This window comes from Gobio gobio, assembly GCF_949357685.1.
Source record: "Gobio gobio genome assembly, chromosome: 15".
NCBI lineage: Eukaryota > Metazoa > Chordata > Actinopteri > Cypriniformes > Gobionidae > Gobio > Gobio gobio.
In genome coordinates this window covers 15,766,618-15,786,888 of record NC_137108.1, presented here as the reverse complement: position 1 = coordinate 15,786,888, position 20,271 = coordinate 15,766,618, and the positions used below count along the sequence as shown (strand labels likewise).

The window sequence follows — 20,271 nt, the reverse complement described above, 5'->3', positions numbered from 1 at the left end:
TGAGCTTGGTGGCAGTTTCTCTGTTGTCTCTTTCAAAGTGAGCATAAAAGTAATTTAGCTCATTCAGGAAGTTAACATCAGTGGCTGCGGGGGTGGAGTGGGGGGTTTGTAGTTACTGATGGCCTGAATGCCCTGCCACATGCGTCGAGGGTCAGAGTTGGAAAAGTGACCCTCTATCTTTAGCTTGTAGCAGTGCTTGGCCTTTTTGATGCCCCTCTTCAGGTTTGCTCTGGACGTACTGTAGGCTTGTGCATCTCCTGATCTGAAGGCAGTATTGCGTGACTTCAGCAGGAGTCGCACTTCCCTGTTCATCCATGGCTTCTGATTTGGGTATGTGGTGATCTGTTTCTGGGTTGTAACACTGTCAATGGTGGTATTGATATGATCCCATACAGAGGAGGTGTAGAAGTCAATGTCCGTGTGAGCGCCACTGGTGGCTTGAGAATCAAACACACTCCAGTCTGTGTGTAGAAACCTTTCCTGGAGTGTGGAATCAACCCCCGCAGGCCACACCTTGATGGTCTTCACTGATGGCTTCACACGGTTGATGAGGGGTGCATATTTGGGGGTGAGGAACAAAGAAAGGTGATCTGTCCCAGGTGGGGGAGGGGTGTCGCAACGTAAGCGCCAGCCATGTTTGTGTAAACATGGTCTAAGGTTTTGTTTCCTCTGGTGTGGCAGGAAACATGCTGGTGAAACTTGGGTAGCACTGACTTTAAGTTTGAATGATTAAAGTCACCTGCAACAATAAAAGCAGCTTCCGGGTGATCAGTCTGTTGTTTACTGATGGTTGCATGAAGTTCTTTCATAGCAAGCTTGGCATCAGCATTCGGGGGAATATAGGCTGCAGTTATAATGGTGGAAGTGAACTCCCGCGGTAGATAAAACGGTCTACATTTAACCATGAGAAACTCGATGTTAGCTGAACAATGACTGCCAACAATAGCAGAGTTTGTGCACCAGGCTTTGTTAATGTAAATGCACAATCCACCACCTCTGGTCTTACCGGAGCCATCTAATGTTCTATCCGCCCGGAGCGTGTGGCATCCCGCTAGCTCAATAGCGGTGTCCGGTATTCCGACGTTTAGCCAGGTTTCCGTGAAACACATCCGTGTGTGATGCTGAGTCGAATCTCCTCCATTTTGTTCACTAGCGACCGTACATTGGCAAGGAAAATACTGGGTAAAGAGAGCCGATGTGGGGTTAGCCTTAGCTTTAGCCTTAGCTTAGCTCTCAGTCCTCCGCGTTTCCCCCGCCTTTGTTTACGATCTCGATGCCGCCTGCGAGCACTTCCGCCCGGCCGGGTAGAGTGCATAGCCTCGGGTGTCCTAGCGATCTCAGGAAGGAGTCGAAGATTGTCCATAAAACTGACGGAAATTCACAAACCAATATCCAAAATCTCACCACGGGTGTACGATGTTAAGGCACAACTATTCTGAACAAACAGACCCGAGATGAGCAAGAGAAATACCGCAAAATTGCAAAATCTGGAGAGACCCAGAGCCTCGCGAACTGCTCGCACCGCCATCTTGGGTTCACTATGTTAATGTTTTATTATCAAGGTGAACACATGGAATTCATCAGTATCTGTAAAATTCACCTACATAAATGAGTTTCGCAGCACTAACACTGTTTCAGCTTTGATCGCCTCGGTAAACACATAATAAACGGGGCATTAACATATAAGCCTACTTGCATTTTATGGTTGTCAGCTTTGTTGCATTACATTTAGTTCACCAGGAGATGGTGCTGGAATTTCTATCTGAATGAAGCTTTGAGTAATGAACCATTTTCGACACAATTGTATCAGAAAGCAATAATGCTTCGAAACGCTTCATTTGGCCATCACTAGGCATAAGGCCTCGCCTCTGCCAAAGAAGCCTCACATGCTACTGCCCTTGGCTGTCCCTGGCCCAACTAGCCTCCCACACACAAACAAAATAGCTCAGGGGTGTCCAACCCTGGTCCTGGAGAGCTACCACCCTGCAGATTTTAGCTCCAATCTGAATCAAACACACCTGAACCAGTTAATCATGGTGTTCAGGGTGCTAGATAATTACAGACAGGTGTGTTGGAGCGTACGAAACCTGGAAAATGCTGCCTTCGGAGGACACATTTCAAGGCAGGAAGGCATCAAGGCACATCCGAATCTAATGTTAGCTTCACTTCCTGTCTCCTGAGATACCTTCATCTGATCGATTTTTGAAGGAAACATATTTGTATCCTTCATTGCCTTTGATATCCCACAATCCTGTGCTTTCCATTCTGTGACAGTTGAGCTGGGAAAAAAAAGATGCCTTCCGAAAGTTGCTGGTCAGTTTGTGTGTAAATGAACGTTTTTACCAACATTTTCCACTTCTGATATCATTACTAGCGAGAAATTACTAATGTAGTAATTAAAGATTTGTTTAGTTCTCACCAAAGCTCTCTCTATTTTGCTGTAGATCATTAAACGGTTATACTGCCTAAAAGAAGTCTGTCCAAAATTAGTTTCGCGAGGTGCCTTCATGCAGAAACGCTGCCTTACAAGCCATTGTCTGATAAGGCAGCGAGGCAACGAGTCAGCTGCCTAGGTTTTTAGGACGCAGACGGTAGCTCTCCAGGAGCAGGGTTGGACACTCCTGCGGCTTGTACCAGCAAATTTCCCACCAAACACTCATGGATCATACTAACTACGGGGGTCGACTGGACTAACCCCCATAACCCAAGAATACTGGTTTAGATCAACAGTGCTATCACGTAAACCTTTAAACACAATTCTAATCATGAATATTATTGCACTCCGCAACACAACACCATTTGAACACTAGACATTGTCTCCCTACACATTTCAAATCATAATCATGAAAATTTATAAATCAAAACACTCAATAACACTGTGAACTGATGTTCACAGAGATGATGACCTGCATGTTCATCATCACAAAGGCTTTGTATTTTTGTACTATTTATTGTATTTTATTTATTTATTTATTATTTAATTTTTTTTTACTTACGTTATTAAAGATCATGCCCTTTCGGTTACTGTGGGAGAAATACAACAGACTGGCATGGTGGCAGTGGCCCTCAGCACAAATACTGCAGATATTTTTTACTATATACAAATCCAGTTGGTGTATATATATATATATATATATATATATATATATATATATATATATATATATATATATATATATATATATATATATATATATATATATATATATATATATATATATATATATACATATATATATATATATTCCAGAAACCCGTCTTGGAGTGTACAAGATTATGAGTGCCCATAGTGAATTAACAGATCATCATGTAATAAACCTTCTCTCTGAAGAATGTAATAGTATACCATTCACATGCAACATTTTGGGAGAAATGCACTTTATTGTGAATGTTAATACATATACAATACTATTTAATATGTAAAAGTCACATCTTTTGTGGCACAACAACTGTGTCAAAGAAGGTTGGTGAGGTATCGCGTCACAGAAGCTGAGCAGAGACAAGAACAATGCTTTTAGGAAAAGAAAGGAAGGAGGAATTAGGCTGTGACTAGGCTTAATATTTGAAAAGGCATAATAGTGAGCAAAGCCATAGTGAGAAACGATAAAGGCCAATGCTCTGGTAAAAGCAATCTGAAAACTTTCTCTATACCCTTATTCAAGAGTAAACCATCTCTGAATATCTTACAAAGTATATATAATTTGTAATATAGGCACATTTTCAAATACACAAGTACAATAGTGGCCAAAAGTGATGTCCAGCTTTGGAAAATTGATATATTCACCCTTTATTTAAACATTATTAATGATTTATTTAACAATTTTGTACTCATATTATGTAGTTGCGTTGGAGTCAATTGTTTTATTTTTGATAAAGCAATGAAACATACCAAATTGTGCTGACATATTTTTTTGGACAGGCTGTCATACAAATAAATTATGAACACATGCAAACAACAAGAGCGAACCAAAGTAATTTGAATAACTGATTATGTTGTAGTCAGTGTATGCTATATATGTTTTTGTTTTGTTTTGCATAGTAAAATCAAACCTGTTGCTGTAGGTTGCCTTAATTTGGCAAATCATTTTGTCAGATAAATACCTAAACCAGTGTTTTGATTTTTCTTCATATTTAAAGGTACACTATGTAATTATTTTTGTTCAAAATTTTGTGTTTTTGTCTTACCATGATTCATATGGTAAGCCTATTATAAGTGTCTATATTTTAGAACTGTTGGGAGGGTTTTCGTGGGTAATTACGCACATATGTCACTCGCCCGTGCGTCTTGTAATATCCATAAATACAGAAAATTGCTCCGGCTATTTTGATGTGTGTATGGTTTGGGAGTGGCATAGGTTATTTGTCACAACAAGCAAGAAAGATTGACATGGGACATGGGAATCACCCCAAAAAGCAGAAGCAGAACAGGGGAGAGTCTGCGCACGAAAGAAGAATGTGACAGAGCTCGTAATAAAACAAGAATCAACACTGGCTTGCCTTTTCGGATATATTTTCGGATACTTTTATGCCAATAACAGGGATCTAAAATTTTGTAAAAGTGATGTGGAGTATTTATTATTCAACAGGTGAACATGGTATTTTATTGAACAGATACATCTCTAATAGAGTTCATTGTAAAACATTATCTATTGTGAAGGGTTATTTCATTATGATTTTTGTAGTGCTGTGCTGTAATTTTTTTTCAAGGAAGTACTGTGTCTATTAATGGGTATTGTTACAGTAACTTCTTCAGCTAGTCAGCTTGACCTCCTTTCCATCTAAACTGGTTACATCTCTAAAGCCTAGAAGTGAATGCTTAATGCGCAGAAGGTAAGACAGTGTGGCAATACAGGTGTGATACAGATCAGACTTTTTGACTTAACATGTGATGGTCACCATAGTGGTCAGTGGGGCAGTTCCTGAAGCAGCTCGGATGCCAGGTGGCTGATGTGGCACCAAGCCTCCTGAATATGCCGTGACTCAATAGTACGGGCACACACGGCAAAACGCAGAACAAACTTGCCTGCCAGTTGGCATGGAACCAGATGAATCTTACGTGCACTGTTGATCCTCTTCAACAGAGTTTCATTTAATTCATTGGAGCCCTGCAGGGTACACAGGTCAGTAAGTAAGTAATTTTTATTTCTAGAGCAAAACTTCACACAGTGCTTTACATCTAAATATAAAACAGAAATCAAAATAAGACTTAAAGACATTAAAAACAGACAATCAGATAAGAAAACAGCAATAGAGAACTATTTAGACAAAAGCAAAGTGAAGTGGGTTTTAGCTGCTTTTTAAATGTGTCCACAGATCTTAAATCCAAAGGGAAAGCATTCCACAATTTGGGAGCACAATTCTAAACACAACAGCATGTAAATAAATGAAACTTGGTGTTACGTGAGCTCTTTATCCGCTTCTCTACTGTTGAGCCAGTGCAAGCCAGGGCTAACAATGTGCTGGGCCTTGAGCCACAAGGCCAAAATCAAGCTCTGTTTCCACTGTTGGGTCAGTGGCCCCGAAGCGCTAGCCTAAACCCTCCCTTAACACGCCTCCAGACACATTAAAATGACAAATGGCCGTGCCCGCTCCTCAGGGCCGGCCCGTGGCATAGGGGGAATAGGCAAATGCCAGGGGCGCCACTCATCCATAGGGGCGCCAAAATGTATTACTGATACTATTTTATTAATATTATTGATGTTATTACTGAAATATTACCAAATAAAGCGCAAAAAAACGTAACTAAGTCCCCCGCCTCTTTCCGGTCCGCCTCATTAATCTCCCCCCGCCGATCTACTTGAAGTGCGTCAGAAATACAACGCGCGATCAGTTTATCGTTAGAGGAATTTGTTGTGTTGCGTCGCCTCTCGCCGCATCCAACGCAGACAGGATTGCTTTCATTTTTTAGGGTGCTTGACCGTTCGCGCCAGGTGTTGACACAGTGTAAATTGCCTGATTATTTATGACGGATGGCCGAATTGAAGTGTCTAAAAAGACAGAAGCCCTCTGATGCAGGGAAGATAAGGGATACACTGCTCTTCTTACATAGTATTTGTGTCTTGTTTCTAGTCTAAATATCTAAAATTCCTAAATCAAGGTGCATTTACTAGATAAGTTAAATGACAGAAGATAGTTTTCTTGTTTTCTTGAAAATAAAATCAAAATTAAGTGAATTTTTTCTTAAAACAAGCAAAATTATCTGCCAATGGAGTGGAAAAATAATAATCTTGTTTCTGATTGAAATCTTGTTTCTGTCCCAAACAGAAATAAGATTATTTTTCTCACCCCATTGGCAGATAATTTTGCTTGTTTTAAGTAAAAACTCAAGACATTTTTCTTGTTTACTTGAAAATAAAATCAAAATGAAGTATGTCATTTTACTTATCTAGTAAATGCACCTTGATTTAAGAATTTTTAGATATTTGGACTGGACACAAGAAAAAGATTCTAAATAAGAAGAGCTTTTTTTGCCGTGTAAAGACAGAAGTAAAGTGATGTAGGCAAATTAATGAACAGTTTATTTAATTGCACAGTAGTAAAATACTAATGTTTGCTAATTAAAGGTGAACTATGTAGGATTTTTGCAGTAAAACATCCAGAAACCACTAGGCCAGTGTTATATATTTTGTTCAGTTGAGTACTTAGAATATCCCAAATGTTTTCAACTATTTGTAAATCGTGAGAAAATTGCTATTTTAACCGAGGAACCGGGACGTGTGGGCTATGCGTGTGAGGGAGTCGCCTGTCGATTGCGTCATATCTGCGTCACCCTCGGTCTCCGGTTTTATTCAGTGAAACACTTTACTCTCACTGCAGTGTGAACAAGTGTCATAGCAGCCGCCGAGCGAACGTCATAACTTCCTTTTCAACACACTCAGATATATCTAATACGATAAACAAAGTTGGGTTACCTCAGACTCATGACTGGAGAAGAGGAAGTGCCGCCGGCAACTGTGTCATAATAAAAGTCCCGCCGGCGACTATGCCATAATAACAGTCCCGCTCTTCAATCGCTCCTGAGGCCTTGCTCAGCTCCACAACACTCGCTCCTGCTCTGCTTCACTACAGTAATGTTAATAATCGCATCCATGAACATGATTTCTGCCCGAGTCCTATCCTGACTGTTTCCCACCGGCTGTGAGGTGAAGACCACATGTCCCGAGATTCTGCGCTCAAACGTGGCGTCATCAAACTACGCCTTTGTTTTGAACAGGCGACCTCTAGTGGACGGAAAAGTTACATAGTGTAGCTTTAATTCCAGATATTTTTACCTTAAACTTTATGCAAGCAGCTGTTCTGGGTTCTCCAGAGGCCACAGCCAGTGTGATTTTGTAAAAAATAAATAATATAAAAATATTAAACGCATGTAATATCACTTTTTTAATAGCCTAATGTTTTTACTCTGCAGTTGTGCAGTTTTAAGGGGGTGTATAGCAATTTTAAAATGTATTTGCCGAAATTAGTAATGATATTTATATACAGGTTTATTTAAAATGGCAACTATTTATGTAAAATTCACATTAAATATAAACATTTCTCAGTTGAATTCCTGGTGAAAACATGAATGCTCATAGTTTAGTGGAAGATTGCTGCCATCTACTGGAAAACAAAGACTTTTGCTAGTTCTCAATGAATAGTTTGTGCATGAATGTTAGATGCAATTAATCTTGCTATTTGTGTTTAGGCTGTAATGTGGCATAGGTGCAATATTTGTACAGTTTTACTATCATCAGCCTTTTAAAAAAAAATAATAATAATAATATCATGAATATAATGACGGGGTAGAATGGACTGGACATCATATAAAACAACAACAACAATAAAAATAAAACATCAATGCATTACAAAAATAAAACAGTATGAGTGTTTCCACAACTTAGACTGAAAACATGTAGTGCTAAACCTTGATACAAGGGGCACCAAGTAAAATCTTGCCTAGGGCAGCAAATTGGTCAGGGCCGGCCCTGCCGCTCGTACTTGAAAAACAATATGTATATGTAATATATGATATTTGCGGATACAGAAGTCCATTATCAAACGGTATCATGAAACCACATAAATACATAATTATAATCATATATGCTTTGTCTAAGTACATGAGCATATGTGTATTTATAATTACAATGATTAGTATAATTAGCCTTTAGCATCACAGATATTTCTGCCTCATACGGTGATCAGAATCCCCATCGGATCACAATCTGAAGTTTTTTCACACACTCACTGGTGTCTGAACGTGAGTTTTGAGCTGAAAATTGTTTTAAATGTCTTAAATGCAGACGTTAGCCTGATATGAAAACACGGAAAATGCGCAACACTGTTGACCCTCTCCTGACTCTGTGTCCTTGCCCCTCAAGCCCCAGTTGGCCTGCTTTTGACCAAGGGATTTGGCGGGCCAAAAACCCCGGCTACTGGCCCTGAGGAAGCCTCGAGGAGGTCTGATCAAGCCCCGGAAATGACAGTGGAAACAAGACTGGGCCTGGCACACACTAGCACGCTCTCTTTTGGCCCTACAGTGGAAACGTGGCCTTTGTTGACCAAGTTAAAAGCTTTGTGGCAGCATTTTGAACCATTTGTAATCATATTTTTAAGAATTAATTACTAAGACAAGTAAAAAAGAGAATTACAATAAACAAGGCGGGAGGAAATTAAAGAATGTACAATGTGTAATCATCTCCATCTCTACTGTGGACACAATTGGCCTTTTTTATCAATGTTTCTCAACTGATAAAAGCAACTATGAACAAGATAAAATGCCAAGAGTTATCTGCCATCCAATCTTTTAGAATTTTTGCAATTTAGAAGAATAGACATTTATGTAATTTCATGAGGCTTAAACAAATGTATATATAACTAGATATCATCCTCAAGCATACTTCAAAGCTGAGTATCTCATCGGGGTGAAATTAGTCAAAGATGCTGCTGTAGATTTAATAAGAGCAACTTTATCCAAGATTGAAAGGATATTATCTTGAAAACTAAAAATACAGCCATAAAATAAATACTTATACTAAAACTTATTTCAATAAAAACTAAAACTTATTTTATTTCTGCCAAGGCAACATTTCTCATTTTTTATTTAGTTTAAATTGAAGTACCAAAAAAAAACTCAAACTAAATTTTATAAAACTTAATAAAAACTATATAAACATATTGGTAACACTTTAAAATAAGGTTCCAATATAACCAATTAGTAATATTAATATTAGTAATAATATATTCCAATATATAATTAGTTAATGCATTAACTAATATAAATCAATACATTTGTTACAGTATTTATTGTCAATGTAAGTCAATAAAAGAAATATCATTGTTTGTTCATGTTAGCTTAGTTCTATTAAATCATATGAACATATGCAACTTTTGACTTTAATAGTAAATGTTGAAATTACTAACTAAAATTAATATCCAGTGGTACCTTATTTGCATGTGTTACAAACATATCTAAAAAATAATAATAAAAATGACAAAATCACACAGCATATCAATTGTAATTAAAAATTTGAACAAAAACTATAATAATTATATCAGAGATATTTAAATAACACTGAAATATATAACTTATATATATAATTTACCTTTGCCTAAATAAAGTGATCATATGAAAATAATTTCATACAAGTTTGCATCTAACATGCAAATGAACAGAATCTCTTTATCAAACGAGATTTGTGTTGGCAGAGACACTTTTTTTACATGTTACTCTTTGTAACATCATTTTGTGTCATTTGTGTTGCTCTCTTTGCACATCTTTGGAAATTAAAATAATTCATACCGCAATTTTCCATAGTTAACCACCTCCCTGTCTCAATCTATTATAACCACAAGAAGGGATCTTTTGTGTTTCTGTAGAGAGAGTGTATTCTCTGACCTTGATTCTAAAGCAGACGAGGCCCAGCACAACATCAGCTGAGATCTCAAAGCGTTGATCAGCTCTCACCAAAGACTCAAACTCTTTGGCCAACCCTACATGCTGAGACAAGATGAACAATGCATTTTAGACATGAGATGCAGCTATTTTTTGGAAAACTTACAACGACATTGTAGATAGATGCAGGGTAGCAGAATTTTCACATTTCTTTGGGTAAAACACTCTTTCAAGCATACCAGCAGAGGGCAGTCTGTAGATTAAAATAAACAACCAAAATATATAAAAAAATGTCCTAAGCATTAGAACAAATTGTCCTACAGATTCAATGTATCAGTAATCGTTATTTTAATGCTGTTTACAGGAATCAAATCTGACCACACAATGTCACACAAAGAGCTGACAATTAAATATGAGTCATTGAAGTACTGAATGAATAAAAGAGAAGTGCAAGTGGGGGGAAATGTTGTGCTTTGATATTTTATTGACCTGGATTATCCATATTAAAATGCAATGAATTAAATATTATTAATTAAATTAAATATTAAATAAGTAACCTTCACATTTTTAGGAAAAAAAGGTTCAACTGGGTTTCTATATAGAACCCATAGGGTTCTTGACTCAACCCTTTCTGCCAAGAAATATTCTATATAAGGATACATGTTAAAAAATAATGCACAACACTTTTATGTTTAAGGTTTTTTCTAGTGATAAAGTATGTTTATGAGCTGTTTAATGCATGCCATTTATAAGTTAATAAAAACTAAATCCATAAAATTACCCCATGATGGACTTGGGAATCCCTAATAGAACCTTTTCTTCTGAAAGTGTAACTTTTTAAACTAATAAGAACAAAAATATGTGTTTATTTTTAATTTTTTTTAAGAATACAAAGGGACAGATTTAACAGGCTGCTCAAGTTTAGCGCAAACCCTCTTTTGGCGTTAAAAAACTACTTTCAGGATTTACTAAAGACAGAGTGAAAAATTAGAACTGAAAAGGCGTGGGCACAAGTGTGTTTGCGGCTGACCTTATTGTATGAGTTTCCCTTTCAGATGCAAAATTTATGGGAGGAGAATATCAAAAATGAATCATGCAAGGTGATTTGCTAAGGTTTGTGTTAGTCAATTTACTGTATATTATATACTGTATATTAGTCGAATTTGCGAATTTCCCAAAAAGCATGTCTTAGTAGATTGATATTGCGTTGGTCATTAAAGCTACACTGTGTGATATTTTCCCCCATCTAGCGGTGGAAAGGTATATGACCATCCAGTGAATAATAGTTTCTGTTCCTCTCAATTCCGATTTCGTTTGAACTCCTACGGTGGCCGATTTAGTTCAAGATTAACATGGCTTCCAGTTCGACCTCGTCCACATTCGACACGGTGCCATCGAGTGTTAAAACGCGAAAGGCAAAGTTTGAATTTACGGGTATGTCCCTCTTTGGCTAATGTGCTTTCAAGATGGGGGGGCAACATGGCAACCCGCATTCGAACCCCTTACCCGTATGTAATTTCAATGGCATATTATAAACTTACGAGAATACTTTATTACTTGAAAGAAGTAAATATACATTAATGAGCACATATATTTTTGAAATAACTAAGTGTTTTTAGCTAAGAATAAACTAAAAAAGTTACACAGTCTAGCTTTAAGGAAATGATCCGGCTGCGTCAGTGTTCTTTAATTTGTACGTGGTCAGTAGATCACGCGCTGAACTTTCCACTCACATCTGCGCTTTTTTTGGAACTGCACTCTCGCGCTAATTTGCTCTGTTTAGAAAATCTGGCCCAAAGAGTTTAAAATAGGTCTTGCATGCACTATATTTCTCAACAAATAGGCTATAGCATGTGGACCAGACTTCCTATAGGATAGTCCATGTGCAGACCAGAACACATAATGTCTTACAAAAACAAAAAGAGTGCACTGATTTGCATCATTCCAAATCGACTGTGGAGGCAAATAAAATGTGATTGGCAGGGCTAATCTGATTGACAGCATGGAATAAAGGCACTTACTTTGCGGATGTAGGCTTGGAGACCTTTGAGTCCATACATGCGGAACACAAACCACATCTTGAGAGAGCGGAACCTACGTCCCAATGGAATTTGCCAGTGCTGAAGGGAGATGAGATAAGATATGACATATGAACTGTGCAAACATAAATACATGAAGTACACATGAATCACACAGACACAAACTAGTCCACATACACACAATACATACGCCTACAATGCTTATACAAAAGTTTGTACTGCTCTCTCCTCTCATCACCTATACTTAAATATGTGTTTCTTCCTATAAAAAGAACTGAATACAGAGATATATAGATACATTATACAGTTAATTGGCATTTAAATGGGTTCTTAGTGGTTCTTAGATATGGTTTAAAAAAAAAATTCCCCCCTGGACCAAAATGTGATATTGTTTAAAAATTATATTACATTAACAGCAATTATATTATCAAACAAATAAAAATGGAAATCATGCATTAAATATGTTTGTTAACAATAAAGTTATGCTACTGCATTTTTACTAACATTAAAGGGGTCCTATTATGCTTTTTCACTTTTTCAACTTTAGTTATTGTGTAATGTTGCTGTTTGAGCATAAAAAGATCTACAATGTTACAAAGCTCAAAGTCCACTCCAAAGGGAAATATTTCATTTATTTATCCACTTTTTCAAGAACTACAACGAACAACTCGTTTGGATGACAATGTGTTTTTTCTGGATCTTGTGAAGTCAAAATGTTCCTCATTTAAATAATCTCCACCCACGGAATACGCAAAAAAGGAGATGAGATGATGGTTGAGCTGCATTAGAGAAGACAGTGTTGCAGCTATGTCAAAGAGACACCCCGTTTCCAAAACTCATTTCAGTTTGACCTTCCTAAGGCTGAAGAAATTAGAGTGGTTTACATTTATTTTAAAAACACTGTTTATCGTTTATCTGTGTGCTGCACATCTTATGGAGAACAGCTTCCAGTACCTATTTGGATCACAACTTGTAAGTGTCTTATTAAGTGTCTTATTGTCTTATTATTTCTAGTTGCTTTTTCTATTAATAGTTCCAATTATACGTTTTATGTAGTTGCTTTGATGTAAACAAAGGGCAAAGCCTCAGCTAGCCTGCTGAAGTGTTGATATAGTGTTTACTGTAGCTTTTGTAAACCTGTTCACAGCCCCTTAGGAAAATTAACCATGGTTTTGTGATCGATTACTGTTTGTATTACCATAGGTTTTTTTGAGAAGTATCATGATTAAATGGTATATAACTTTGTATCTGAAATACATACATTTTTTATATTTTTATTTTTTTTACATACGACTCTAAAATGTCCTGTGAAATCTGTGTGTGCAAATTTCATGCATGAAATCCGTTCTGCATGATCCTCTTGGTTGTTAACATTCTTAAAGGGATAGTTCACCCAAAAATGAAAATTCTGTCATTAATTACTCACTCTCATGTCGTTCCAAAACCGCAAGTCCTTCATTCATCTTCGGAACACAAAGGCCACTTTCAAGGCCCAGAAAGGTTAAAATAGTCCATGTGACTCCAGTGGTTCAACCTTAATTATGAAGCGACGAGAATACTTTTTGTGCACAAAAACAAACAAAAATAATGACTTTATTCAACAATTTTGTCTAGTCTGTGTCAGTCTCCCATGCAATTTACGCAACAGAGCAGCGCTTTCGAGTTCTATGACAGCCGATGCTGTTCACGTGAGCACCACGAAGCATGGGTGTGATGATTACTCAGGAACTGCACTGTATTTACAACGCAAACTGCGTAGGAGACTGACATGGATGTGAAGAAATTGTTGAATAAAGTCATTATTTTAGTTTGTTTTTGCACTCGAAAAGTATTCTTGTCACTATAACTTTAAGGTTGAACCACTGTAGTCATATGGATGATTTTAACGATATTTTCATTACCTTTCTGGGCCTTGAAAGTGTTCATTACTTTGCTGTCTATGGAGGGGTCAGAGAGCTCTCAGATTTCATCAAAAATATCTTCATTTGTGTTCCGAAGATGAGCGAAGGTCTTACGGGTTTGGAACAACATGAGGATGAGTAAATGATGACAGAATTTTCATTTTTGGGTGAACTAACCCTTCTGAATCAGGCTTGAATTGGTAGGAAGGGTTTAATCGAAACAGGAACTGAATGGTGTGTTCGAGCCAGACTGGGGAGAGAGATGCTGTAATAATATAAAATATGAGAAAAATAATGTTTGTTGTTCTTAATGAAAGCATATTCTAGAAAACAAAATCAAGACTTTGTAAAAGGGCACCATAGGACCACTTTAACAAAGATTAATGAATGCTGTAATAAATGAATTGCTCGTTATTTCATGTTTGTACAAATATTTTTTATATTGTAAAAATGCTTAAATCAACAAAATGCTTATCATAAACTCATAAACATTTTTTTCTCTCTCTCTCTCTCTCTCTCTCTCTCTCTCTCTCTCTCTCTCTCTCTCTCTCTCTCTCTCTCTCTCTCTCTCTCTCTCTCACACACACACACACACACACACACACACATTGCATGCAGTGTACTTACTCTATAATCAGTGACAAGTCCTATAAATATATAAAAAAAACAATATTTAGTCAAATCACACCAACAAGAAAGCTCAGATGTAAATAATATATACAGTGTGTAGAATCATCACAACAATGATTCCTTACAGATAACAAGCAATAAAATGTTTAAGAATAACAGTTATTTTTCCATCTGGCCAAGCCTGTTGATAATTTAATCAGGAAGTTGTTCATGATAGAAATGGCTTTAAGGTGTGTATGCATATTTGCACGTGTATGTGTGTGGGTTGAGAGACAGGTCTGCTCTTTTGTTTTGCTGTCAGCACTATTACAATTGTCTGCACAGCTGCACATTGCCTACAGACACATGACCAGAGAAACTGTCTTTGTTTAGCCATGTTTAAATGGCCAACAAGCAAAAGGCAGCTCATTGGTTGACGGGTTTGAGAAAACTACAGAAATAGTATGAAATCATATTAAATATATCAAAATATCAAAAAGTTGCATCTGCAACAAATTATGATGTTTACAATTACTTTTAGCCATGGTGTCAAGATGATTCTTAGTGAATGTATGAAGCATTAAGTTCCCTTTTGAAGTGAAACTCAACACTGCATGTCTTGGATCAATGCTATGGAACGCAATTAGTGTGACCTGTGTCTGAAGCACATGTACACACAATGCAATTTCATTGGTCGATGACAGTCCATGATGTCACTACCAGAACGTCCACACATATAAGAAGGTGCCTGAAATAGACATCATCAACTCTTTTTGTCTTCAGGAGACGCTTGTTATATGTGCGTGTAAAACAAATGCTACGGATGGAGCATGTCCAACTCCTTAGGGAAGCTGGATGTGGACATTATGATGCATTCGTGAGACTGAATGAAAGAGACTGGTAAGAAGCTTTGTTCTTCCTTGATTCTCAACTGAGGGATAGTAGTCAGCGTTTGCACAAGTGCTCTCAATGGAGTTCAAGGCACTCATAGCGATGTATTCGTAGCAGACTAATTAATAAATCCGCCCCCTCTACTGTCCACAAGAAGATAGCAAATGTGGCTGGCACTGTCCAGCCAAGTTTAGGTGGTTAGGGCAAGGCTATTGCATGTAGTGAGCTTTCTTAGCCTGCCATTTTGTTGATCGTGGAATAACATTTAAATCCGAAAATTTTATCAAAACCATATCCCTACCCCTTAACCTAACCTTACCAATATGTTATCCCTAAAATCAGAGGGAAATTATAGGGGAAAAACACTGATGTAGAAACACCTAAGCCTAAACTTGACAAACTGTAAACTTGTCAATCAAATCTGATTGGTTGATTGGAATGTTGTTTCAGGATCAACAAAGATATTGATCCATGGACATGTGGCACTTGGTGGAATCAGGTTCTGCGTTGAGGACTACCTCACGTTTGAATGGCAGGGCGTATGCGACAACAGGTCAGGCCAGTAGTTCCTTGCACATGATGATAGTGTTGTAAGCATACCAAGCGGACCTGCTTAAAGACTTGGACCAGGGGCAGGGACTGTTTTGGCTACCAAATAAACTCCCGTTGCCATTGGTTGTTCAAGGGGAGCAATGATGGCCACAGAGAGGCATCTGTGGTTGAACTTGGCAGACATTAAGGAGTGCAAGAAAAAAATTCTCCTTGATACGGCAGTCTTGCCCACTGAACTTTTTGGCACGTCTGCGGAGACGGTATTTGGAAGGTTCAGAGAGGCGAGGGCACGGTCAGCAGCTTTCAGGGGAACCCACGCAGCTTTCAGGGGAACCGTAGCATAAAGCTCACTATATGCTAAGTCTTCACCTAATACCTCTGGGTTCCTGGTCCATCACAAACTTAGGACTAGTGGTAGGGACAGAGGCTAAGCTTAGCCACTTGTGGTCCTCCTCCAGCAAGGAGTATCGTACAGGGGAGGCGGGGTGCTAGGAGAAAGTAATTGAAAGGAAGCGATTTGGTAAACAAGACTGAATTGCTGAGAAATAAGATCCCTCCTCCTTAGAAGGACAGCAGTATCAGGCTCCCTCTGGCAAGCTGTTCTTCAAGAAGAACCCTCCCCTACTTTCTGGGTTTTAAAGTAGAGTCCTCCACTCCCTGTTGGAACCTCAACCGGTCCTGTAGAACCTAAATAGTAGAAAGTAAACTGCCTTTTAGCAACTCATCTTGTTATCAGGCACCTTTGTCAGAGCTCAAATGATCCCGGAAAACATAACAAGTAGAGGTTAATTTGCCTTTAAGCAGCTCTTCTTGTTATCAGACACACTGTCAGAAAAAAATTGCAAAAATATTACATTTAGGGGTACAACACCTTGTCACAGGGGCAGTACCCTTAATAGGACATCTTTGTACCTTTTTTTTTACCCCTAAAAGATTCATAGTAGTACCTTAAGGTACTTATTGCTACTCTAAAGTACTAATATGCACATTTTAAAGGTACCGTCTCAGTGAAAAGCTGTTGTACCCCTAAAGGTAATTTTTTTTTTTTTTTTTATTCTGAGAGTGCACCTTTGTAGTAATGCTTGGAGTCTTGTGACCCGGCAGTCCTTCTGGGTTGAGTGTAGTGTAGAACCCTCCCCTACTGTCTGGGTTTTAAATTAGGGTCCTCCATTATCCATTGGAGCCTAAACCAATTCCTTCGAACCTGGCAAGTAGAGGTTAATTTGCCTTCTGGCAGCTCTTCTTGTTATCGGGCTCCTTTTTCAGGTGCTGGGAGTCTTGGGGTCCTGGACTAATCCAGGCAGGTAGTAAATGCTTTCTTCTGCGATTGTTCTGTGGTAGTAGAGCTGAAGCTTCCCTGCGACCTCTTAGAGGTTGGAGTTCTAAATAGCGAGGAGGGTAAATAGTTTTTCTAAATGAAAACCCCCATGTTTTCTCCTTCTAGTGGTAGGTCTCCCTGGGCCAGTATTCCTAAATGACTGTGTCAAGCTAAAGAAGATGAAATAGCTCAATCTTAGAGCTCTGCTCCTGGGCCGCATGTGGCTAAGGCTGGGCCCACAAGGAAGGGAGGAATGTTGAAAAAGGCTGTGACTTTCCTTCTCATGGGGCAAATGCGCCTGGGTAATGGTTGAGGGGACTATTATCACTTGATGGTCTATGAGCCCTATTGACGATTTACGCTTCTGACTCCAGCTAAACAAGTCCGTAAATTCAGTAATACTATGCCCATTGTGATTACTTACTTTTTATATGAATCATCAAAGCTCAGTAGTAAAGAGGCTGGTTAAATGGGAAAATGTCAAATACTGTATTTTGCCAAACACAAATGCACAACACATGCAAAAACACACTAAATCTACTTGAGGTCAGTATAGGAGTTTAGAAGGCTGTTGTTTACTAGAACACAGAGAGGCTTACAGGATACAGCTGAGTGCTAAGGGGAATAATCTGATCGAGCCTTCAGTATGACGTTAAGTGGATGTCAGCACAAAACAACATGTCTCATTAATGAGGATCATGGTCATCCTCTTTACATCTCATTCTAATGCACTACAATCTTTTATTATTGTTATTATTCTTATTCTTTACCATAATGACTGAAGTTTCCAGTGCCTAACTAACCACCAATCGAAATTTGTAGACTGTGTCAGCAACTGAAATGTAATGATATATGGTGCAAGTGATGCAGTGATGTGACTGATTGATTACCTGACTCTTGGTGATCATGCTTCAAATAAAGTGGCTCCATTTTAAATGCTCCAATAATGTCTGATCTTTTCTTCACCCTGCACAGAGACATTGACATTCATCACACAGAGACAACAGTCAATTACTAGAGATCATTGTGTGTACAGTATATATTGTTATTATTTATATGTTCAATAAGGGCTAATTATTATATTATTTGCTATTATATTGTGGATCCTGATGTGACAAAGTATGTATGCAAATGCTCTATCTGCATTTTTAAACAAAGTTAGAAGAGACAGAAGAGACTATATATAAGCTATATCATTCACAGTGTGTCTAGTATGTGGGAGTCTCTTTTCCCTTTCAATATTAAGAATAAGTGTTATTTTTAATAATAACGTTGTAATTTTGTTCTAGTGTGAGCCCAGAATGACTCGGTGTTTAACTGGACACACCTTAGAGTTGAATCAAGATAGTGCCGATCAAGTTCTGTTAAAGAGCCTACTGGTATAAGAGGGGATTATGCATTGAGATACATCATTTTTTTCTCCACAAAGTAACTTCTTTATATATATAGTATATAATATATGAATGTGTGTATCTTTCTTTCTATGTATTTGCAGACCAGTACACACTACACTAATGGTCCGTGGCTAAGAAAAGTCAAGTTAGTTCTTAGAAAAGGTCTCGCAATATTTGTTTTAAGGTTCAAGGTTTACGGTTCCCTTTATTGCCGTTCAGCACTCAGACAATGGAGATGGAAAAACGTCTTGGTTATGTATGGTAACCCTCGTTCCCTGAAGGAGGGAACGGAGACGTATGTCGGACGTCACCGACGAATTGGGATCACTTCAGGGAGCCCCTATCAGCTTCAAGATATAGAGAACAGAAGGTTTACGGTTCCCTTTATTGCCGTTCAGCACTCAGACAATGGAGATGGAAAAACGTCTCGGTTATGTATGGTAACCCTCGTTCCCTGAAGGAGGGAACGGAGACGTATGTCGGACGTCACCGACGAATTGGGATCACTTCAGGGAGCCCCTATCAGCTTCGAGATATAGAGAACAGGCCAATGGGCCATTGGCGTGCGAGATTTGCATCTCACGTTCCGCCCCGCACCGCGGGTATAAACAGGAAGCGAGAGCAGAGCACTATTGTTTTTCACTGAGGAGCCGAACTAGTGACTCGGCCATGCAGTGATGGTACAGTAACTGTGGCGTCGGGACGTACGTCTCCGTTCCCCCCTTCAGGGAACGAGGGTTACCATACGTAATCGAGACGTTCCCTTTCAGTCGGTCACGTTCGATGTATGTCGGACGTCACCGATGAATTGGGATCACTTTGGAAAACGCCACAGTTACTACCACTTCCAGCGTCCAGCGAAGAGCCCCTTAGACCCCGTCTGTTCCAGGCGGGAAAACTCACGGGCAGGGCACGTCTTGGGTTTCATACGCCAAGACGATGGCATCCACTATCCAGTGGGCCATCCTCTGCTTGGAGACAGCCTTTCCCTTCTGCTGGCCTCCGTAACAGACGAAGAGCTACTCTGAGATCCCGAAGCTTTGCATTCTGTCCATGTAAGTCCACAGGGCGCGGACTGGGCAGAGAAAAGCTAGGGCTGGGTCTGCCTCCTCCGAAGGCAGCGCTTGCAGGCTCACCACTTGGTCCCGGAAGGGAGTGGTGGGAACCTTGGGCACATATCCAGGCCGGGGTCTCAGGATTACATGACAGTTACCAGGCCCGAATTCCAGGCACGATTCGTTGACCAAAAATGCCTGCAGGTCCCCTACCCTCTTGAAAGAGGCCAATGAAGTCAGGAGTACTGCCTTCAGAGACAGAATTTTTAACTCCGCTGACTGCAAAGGCTCAAAGGGCACTCTCTGTAGTGCAGTTAGCACCAGAGTTAAGTCCCAAGAGGGTATAGACGGGGTCGAGGCGGATTTAGTCTCCTCACCCCCCTCAGGAACCTGACGATCAGAATGTGCTTACCTAAGAACATCTACCATGTCATGATTAGCAGTGATAGGGGCAACATAAACTTTGAAGGAGGAGGGAGACAGCCTTCGCTCCAACCCATCTTGTAGGAAGGAAAGCACAGAACTGATCGAACATCTTCGGGGGTCTTCTCGGCAAGAAGAGCACCAATCGACGAACAGGTTCCACTTCAACGCATAGAGGCGCCTCGTAGAGGGATCTCTAGCGGAAGTGATGGTGTCTA

The 20,271-nt window shown here is 39.0% G+C and overlaps 1 protein-coding gene across 1 annotated transcript in view; it reads right to left on the bottom strand.

Annotated features, from left to right (window-relative positions):
- Positions 1-3,365: 3,365 nt before the first annotated feature.
- The window catches only part of ddc (dopa decarboxylase), a 43,297-nt gene continuing 26,391 nt past the window's right edge, over positions 3,366-20,271 (bottom strand). Inside the window, exons 10-14 of the mRNA XM_079836256.1 lie at positions 18,072-18,148; positions 14,439-14,458; positions 11,893-11,991; positions 9,875-9,976; positions 3,366-5,105 (exon numbers count right to left, since the gene is read on the bottom strand). Of these exons, the coding sequence (XP_079692382.1) occupies positions 4,905-5,105; positions 9,875-9,976; positions 11,893-11,991; positions 14,439-14,458; positions 18,072-18,148 (499 nt within the window). The 3' untranslated portion in view covers positions 3,366-4,904. The remainder of the gene's footprint in view (positions 5,106-9,874; positions 9,977-11,892; positions 11,992-14,438; positions 14,459-18,071; positions 18,149-20,271) is intronic.